The sequence below is a fragment of the Hordeum vulgare genome, chromosome 4H (genome assembly GCF_904849725.1).
Source record: "Hordeum vulgare subsp. vulgare chromosome 4H, MorexV3_pseudomolecules_assembly, whole genome shotgun sequence".
NCBI lineage: Eukaryota > Viridiplantae > Streptophyta > Magnoliopsida > Poales > Poaceae > Hordeum > Hordeum vulgare.
This window is the reverse complement of record NC_058521.1, coordinates 50,067,078-50,075,164: the sequence shown is the minus strand read 5'-3', so window position 1 is coordinate 50,075,164 and position 8,087 is coordinate 50,067,078. Positions and strand designations below refer to the sequence as shown.

General features: G+C 47.2%; 1 protein-coding gene across 1 annotated transcript; it reads right to left on the bottom strand.

Moving 5' to 3' along the window:
* Positions 1 to 258: 258 nt before the first annotated feature.
* LOC123447831 (F-box/kelch-repeat protein At2g44130-like) lies at positions 259 to 1,951 on the bottom strand. The gene has a single exon (XM_045124518.1). The coding sequence runs from the start codon at positions 1,826 to 1,828 to the stop codon at positions 716 to 718; it is 1,113 nt and encodes a 370-aa protein (XP_044980453.1). The 5' UTR covers positions 1,829 to 1,951; the 3' UTR covers positions 259 to 715.
* Positions 1,952 to 8,087: the final 6,136 nt, after the last annotated feature.

Below are 8,087 nucleotides of genomic sequence, written 5' to 3'. Positions count from 1 at the left end.
AGTGCGAGGCCTCACCTAGCGATTAATTATAGAAAGAATCGGCTGGCAAGGTCAGCTCCTCTTCGGGTCCAGCAGCCGGGGCGGCGGGGGCGCAAATAAAATGAAAAATGAAAATTGTGCGGAAAGAAACGTAAAGATGATTGTTCGACGGCGGCGAGCCACCGGCATTACATCGAGATGTGTTCAGCCACGAAACAGACGGACATTTGAGACGGTACCAGCAGCCTTTGTGAGCTGCAGCAGAACTGGATCTCGACAGAAGACGGAGGAACCACGTATGATCTTCCAATCCAACTGACAATAATATGTACAAGTACAACGACTCATTGCTAAGATCACGGAACAATCCTCCATCATCGAACACCAAAACACCACGCTGTCTCACAACAGAAATGGCAGGCTGTCTCAACAGCAAAGAGTTGGGGAGGAGAGGAGAGTTTACACCCATGGTGACAGATCTGACAAGCTACAATCCTCTAGTTATTTTTTGTTGTTTTCTTCTTGGCGATGATGCCTCATGCTTTTTTTTTTTGTTCTTTTCCTGGCGATGATTCCTCCGGAGTAGTAGTAGTTGATTGCATCCGGGATGCGCAGATCTCAGGCGATGAGACCGCGGATCTCAGATCCATCAATGGCAACTCAAGAACGTGCATACATACTCACTAGTAGTAGTAGTAGTCTTCTTGGTCGGGAGCGGCGCCGGGGAAGGATCTCATCAAACGCGGACGGATGCCAGGGAGAAGACGAAGCCGGCGAACTGCGGCGGAGGGCGCACCACGGTCCAGTTCTTGGACTTGACGTCGAACACCCACAGCGCGTGCCCGCCGCCGCCGCCGCCTCCCTCGGACTCGATGGCGCCGGTCACTACCACGCGCTCGCCGCCGCCGACGGCGACCGCGCGCGCCGTGCCGGCCTTGAGACCAGGCGGGTAAGGCCCCACCTCGAGCCAGCCCCGGCGCTCCCCGCGCCACTCCATCACGGCCGTGCCCTCGATGCACCACACGCGGCCGCGCACCACCACGTGGGCCGCCGACGGCGGGGCGCGCACGCGCTCCAGGCGGCGCCACTCGCGGGTCGCCGGGTCGAACCACTCGGCGTCCCGCTCGAACCCTCCCTGACGCCCCGTGCGGTACCCGCTGACGGCAAGGAACCGGTCGCCGGCGACGGTGGCCATGCCGTCGCACTCGTCGCGCTCCTCCGACATGTCCGGGAGCGGGTCCCAGCCGTCGGCCTCCGCGTCGTACGCCTCGGCCGTCTTGAGCGCGTTCTTGAGCTTGTCGTGCCCGCCGGCGACATAGATCTTGCCCCCCGCCTCGGCGCACGCGAAGAAGGACCGCGCGGACCGCATCGGCGCGCCGCGGTGCCAGACGCCGGTGGCGGCGTCCAGCACGTTGACGTCCGCCACGGGCTCGAAGGTCTTGGGGTCCCAGCCGCCCATCACGGCGAGGCGGGTGCCCACGGCCGCGCACTGGGCGAACATCGGCACCGGCGGGGCCGAGCTCTCGCGGTGCCACTCCCCGGTGGTGACGTTGTACACGGCCACGCCGTACGCCGGGGCGTCCTCGGGCGCCGCGTCGTCGCCGGCCACCGGGTTGCCGAACTGCATGAGGAAGACCAGATCCTCGTTGGCGCCGGCCTCGGCGCGCGCCAGGGCGAACTCCGGGGCGGCGGCGGCGCTCCGCCAGCCGCGGCACACGCGGCGCATCGAGCGGTAGGATCCGTGCGGGACGCGCGCCAGGCAGTCGACGGCGACGTCGTCGGGCATCCCCGGGATGAGGTCGACGTGGTCGGCCTCCCACCCCTGGACACGGCTCTTTGGGTTCATCATAGCTTGTGACTTGTGTGAGCTTTGCTGCTGCTTCTGGATGGCGCTCTCCGTCCGTGGGAGAGGGCGATAAATAGAAGGCTGGCGGAGCTACGGGACACGCATACTGATTGATTGGGGCCTGTGTGACAGCTGGTGAGCGAATAAGAAAAATGCAACAACTTGATGGTAAAGCTGTTGCAAGCGGCTGTTTTTTCAGCCGGATTTGTGCGCTGTTGTGTTGTTTAAAGTGAGACCCTAACATGCCCTCTCAATAATTGGACGATGTCATCTAAAAAAATTGGACGATGCATTTGCTCTTTTAGATGAAAAAAAGGCTCCTGCCCCGTTCCATTTCAAAGAAACAATACAATACAATACAATACAATAGTACAATACAGAGTTGTGCAGGATTTTTCAAGGACTACCAACGGGAAATAAAACAGCCAAGTTTTTACAAGAGAGCATACGTCGGTCCCAGCAAGGCTGGTGAATTTAAAATGATCAACGGAAAAGTTACATGATAATACAACTATGGGAAAATAAAAACATCAGAAAGTCCTACCCCATCCGCCGCTCCACCATAGGCCTGAATGATCCTTAAGGTTGCTTTCGGTTGATAGGAATTTGGAGAAGGTTTAACAGGAACTGAAGGGGATTGAATCTCATGCAAGTCAAATTCTTTCAAATCCCTTCCAATCCCTTTGGGAGAGGGAGTAACCGAACAAAGCCCAAAGCACTCCCTGCTGCTTCAGCCTGGCTCTAGCCACGGTAAATGGGGGGGGGGGGGGCTTCTTGAAGCATCGCAACGTGCCCTCTTGCATATCTTTCACGTGAAGCAAGCAATAGCCACCTTCTTCAGTAACCGGATCCTCTAACTTACACAAGGCAAGTTAGAGAGATGTCATCTTTGTCTAAAATGGGGAAGGGAAGTTAGAGAAGGCGCATTGTTCAAAAATTATTGTTGTTCGCGTTTCACTATGGTTTATCACTCATTCTATATCATTATGTTAGGTTGTGATTTACGGGAATCTAGTGAAGGGAAGTCAGGGTAACGTACCTTACGTGACTTTCCTTCCAATGTTAGATGATCTGAATCGTAACATTTCTACTTCTCAAGATAGCTCACAGAGCAGCAAACATGAACCAAGTTACTCGTTTGATTCGAGAGTTGCAAACTTAGCTAAAATTGTCCACAAGAACTCACGGTGCGATACATAATATGCAACACAATTAATGGAGCATTGGTCGATGAAGCCCGGTCGACTGCCCACGCTAGCCGGACATTGGCTCTGCCACGGCCGGTGAGGGTGCTAATAATATTCCAAACTTCAGTATCTACCACACAATCAAAAAATTAGGTGGTGATGAGATTCGGCTTCACTACACAACACGCAGGAAACATCCTCAAAATGTTGTCTCTTGCCAAGGTTATCTCTAGTTAGTAATTTGTTATTAGACAAAAGTGATAGTCTGCTAGTACACATGGTTTAGTTGTAGCCTTTTAAAGGTAAGAGTATCTGTTGGGACATATTTCTCCATATGTAGTTTTGGTAATTGATGACAATCCCTATGGACTTATATTTGATTGACTTATATACGAAGGATTTGTCCATAGGCACTTCTTGAAGTCCATATGTTGGTTTCAAGGAATTTATATGATGACCAAGGTGGTATTCAAGGTATTATCCAAAGAATGGTCATAAAGACACAAGGTTGATCAAGGCTAAGACAAAGAGTAAATCAAGAAGATCAACACACAAAGCGTACAAGATGTACCGAGAGGGATCAAGTGATCCCATGATATGGTAAGCATTGTCCATAACGCTTTTGTGTACTAACCCATGGTCTTCGTGAGAGTTCTGTGTGGGGTAGGTGTGTTTCCATGGGTTTGCATCAACAGGAGGATCTCATTCAACCCATGAAGGATAACATCAAGTGGTGATCATCATCGAGATTGCGGTGTGCAAGTTCAAGTGGAGCATCACGAAGATATCATGCTTGAAGCTTGTCGTCCATTGTGGTGGCAATGGACTTGTGAAGATGTGCTCAAGAGTGGCTCACCCATAGTGAGTATGGGGGAGCAATGAACTACTCTTCATCAAGCCAATGCAATCAAGAAAGGTGGTCCATCTTCAGGAAGTCAAGATCATCATCATCTAGCTCAAGTGGACTAGGTGCAAGGTGTAGGTTTGCCCTTGATAGGTTTTTCTATTTTAGGATAGATTGTCGTAGTGTCAAGGGGGGCTCTGAAGTGAGTAGCTTGATCGGATCGTTCGTTGAGAGCTAAACCATTTGCATTGATGCATCAGATTTCTTGGTTCTTGTTTGGTGTTTCCCTTTGTGAGTTTTAGAGCTTATGCTCATCTTTACGACAAGCTCGAGTTCATCGAAAACGGAGTTCATGTGCATCTTCTATGATGTTTTTGATGTTGGAGTTTTTGTCGATTCTTCATTCATAGAGGTTTCACATCTCTATACCATTGGTATTTCTCCTAAGTGCTTCTTCTTAAGGTTTCACGTCGCTATTGGATAGCTCTTGTCGTCCTGAATCCAACAAGCTTGAGTTTGCTCAGTTCGAAGCTCATTTGTAGAAGTTATAGCAGTTCTGGTATTTCATGTTTTCTTTCAGTGGATGTACCGCTGTCTAGGGCGGTTGTACCGCCTACACCCTGGGCGGTTGAACCGGTCCAACATCGGTCCACAACCGGCCACGGTTCTGTTGTGCTGCAGTGGTTGGGCGGTGGTGGCCCGGTTGTACCGCTATATTAAGTATAGCCGGTACAACCGGTGTTCCTGGTGGTTGTACCGCTTAGGACTTAGCCGTGCCGAGCAGCTCTAGTGAGTGGAACCGTTGTCCAACCTTCCGTTGTGGTACGGTTGTTGGGCGGTAGCTGGTGAAAGTGCATGTAGTCCACATGTGTGGTTTTGGTAATTGATGACAATCCTAATGGTTTTGGTAATTGATGACAATCCTAATGGACTAACGTTTGAATGGAGTTACGCATTTGAAGGAATGTTCTATTTGCAATACATGAATAATATTGGATGGATTGAAGTATGTTTGTTCCATGAATATGCAAGAAGGAGCTCGAATGAATTCTAAATGAATGTCGTATACATATTGTAATGCATGCATCAAGGATGAGCTCAATGATTGAATCAAATATGATACGATTAAGATGAATTCGATGTGATTAACTAGATGTGATCTATGTGGAGTTCATTGAGGATCTCACACAATCTCATGCATTGGCTTATGGTTTGAACCATGATGCATCAAGATCTTAGGAGAATAATTAAAGAGAAGAATTTTACATATGTATTGAAAATAGGATTATGATGAGCTCATATGTTGAGTCATGGACGATTATGTCTTGAAGCAAGTAATTCAAGTGAATAATTCATTGTGCCTCTCAAGAAACTATGTTGTATCGTGAAGACGAGCAATTTATAGCCAATATGAGATTCATAGAGAAACTTGATATGGTATAGGATATGGTCATGGTGAATTGAGATATTGGTAATCATTTCTTAAAGCAATGAAGCCTAATAAGAAATCAATAGGGCCTTCAAGACATCAAGATTAATCATGGATCAAAGATAAATGTTGACCAAGATGAATATCAAAGAGTTAACTCAAAGTTGGTCATCACACAAGCGCAAATGATGTACCACATGGGATCTTGTGGTATGTAAGTAATTGTCAATTGCACTTTGTGTACTAACCCATACTATGTGATGTCTATGTCTATGAGGGTTAGGTAATTCTCATGGGCTCGCATAAACAGAGAGATTCCAAGTGTCCATGAGAGGATGACATCAAGTGTTCATGACATGTTTGACAAGGGCAAGTTCAAGATAACCATCCCTAAGGATTACATGCTTGAAGCTTGTGGATGTCCGCATGATGGACAAGAGAAGATGAATACAAAGAAAGGCTTTCCACAATGTGTATGAGAGAGCTACTTCAAGACTTCATGAGTGTCTTTCCTTCAGCTTGAGCCAAGAAGAAACAATAACATCAAGCTCAAGTGAAAGGCTCGACTCAAATGTATTAGTTCCTTTGACGTTAGTGGTGTGGAGTGATGATCACCGAATAAATATATACACTCAAGAATGGATTATCGGTAGCTATGTAGTGTAGCTCTTTTATGATTCTTGAGTTTTAGGAATCCCTCACTGTTGAGAGGGGATCAAAGGGTTTCATAATGGACTTGCTCAAGTCAACATCTTCTATACACAATTCCGCTCCTATCATATATCCCAAAGTAAAACCGTTAGCCAAAAAGGGTTCCCCAAATTCCATACTCAAACCATTGCATTGGTTGCATCATCCATTTTGTTTGATATTGGGTGGTTCTCTATGTGAGGACGTGGAGCTTTTCAATAGCTACAAAACCAGGCCAAGATCATCAAAATCAGAGTTCGTATGTAAAAGTTACGCATGTTTTACTATTGGTATGCTCGATGTCTATTGGGGGGGGGGAGTTCGAGGAAAAGTTCCGGGCTAAACACAAAGTTTGCAAAAATCTGGACCAAAAGGGAGCTGGGAAGTTCCAGGCCTTCCGTAAATTTCAGGGGCCACAAGTTTCGGGTAGGTTCCGGGCCAAGTTTCGGGCTAACCAGGAACTTTACATTGTCTACCTCAATATGGAGCCCGGAAGTTCCGGGCAAGCCAGAAGTTCGAGGCTACATTTTGTTGTGCAAAACAGACAGATTTGGTGGGGCACTATATAAGCTACCCCTTCTTCCCCAATGAGACTGAGCCTTTGGATCTGAGATTTCCCCATTGTTTTGAGCTCTCTCATCCTCCCCAAGCCTAAAAACTCCAATCCATTTAAGGGAAAACTATCCCATGGATCCAGGATTCATTTGTTGACCTCCTCCATTGTTCCTCTCCTCTTGCATCCCTCAATAGCATTAGTTGCTTTTGGTGGGATTTGAGAGAGAGGGATTTGAGCATTCTTGTGGTAAATCCCAAAGATATTTCTCAGAGTTCTTGAGAGAGATTTTATCAAAGCTTATATCCACTCCTCCTCTCTATTTTGGCCAAAGCAATTTGTGATTTGAGCAAGCCTTGAGCATTTCCCCTTTGATCTTTTTACTCTTGGGGATTGGAGACTCATAGGCGGTAGGAATGCTTCAATGAGGAATCAACTTGTGGTTTGTCCCCCGAAAAGTTTGTGAAGGTTTGGAGGCCACCTCAAGGTCTACCATTAGTGGTTGGGAATCGCCTTGGTAGTGATATCTCAAGGAGAATAGGGTGAGCCTTCGTGGTGGTTGTGTGCCTTCGTGGTAACATCCACCTCTCTAACGGTGACTAACTTCCCTCCAAGGAAGTGAACATCGGGATACATCCTCGTCTCCATGACTTTCGTTATCCCTAACCCTAAGTCCTTACTTGTGGTTTATTTTGGTTACTTGACCATACATTCCATATGATTGCTGTCCTCATTATATTGTGTTGGCTATTTCCCTGTAAAGATAAATTATTTAGGCCTACACTTTATAACCCGCAATTCATACTTGCTACTATTAATATAACTTGTGTTTAGTGTGAATTGCTAACCTGTGTCATACTCTCACATATCTTGTGATATTTCTCAAGTATGTTTGTGTAACTTACTTGTGCTTGTGAGTAATGTTGTTGTGCTCATCTTAGTAGAAGAAGTTATTGGTGCACTTAGTTGAGCCTAGTATATTTAGGATTTGTGCTTGAAAAGTATCCTCTTAGTTTATTTTCGCATTAGGATAAAGCCAAATCCGTATAAGTTTTTAAAACGCCTATTCACCCCCCTCTAGGAGACATCGTGGTGCTTTTAGCTCGGGGTTGTACCGCTAAAATATACAGCCCGGTTGTACCGCTGTGGCAACCGGTTGAACCGCTGCCGTGTAAAAGCGGGTGTAACAGTTAGATTTGTGGGGGCCTATTTAAGAGGGTCTTCTTCCCCAATGGTTCCCCATCTTTCCATCTCGCATCCCCCCACCATTATTGAACTTATTAGAGCTTGCTAACTCTCAATCCCTCCAATGATTCTTGCTAGTTCTTGAGGGAAAAGATAGAGGAGATCTAGATCCACATCTCCACCAATCACTTTCTCCTCTATGTGACGGGAACCCCTTGGATCTTGATCTTGGAGTTCTTTGTGAGCTCCTTGGTCTTCCTCTCATATTCCTCCATAGATTTTGTTGTCGTGGAGGGATTTTAGTGTGAAGGACTTAGGCAATCTCTGTGCCCTTGCCAATGCATTTGGTGCATAGGTTTGAGTTCTCCACGGTG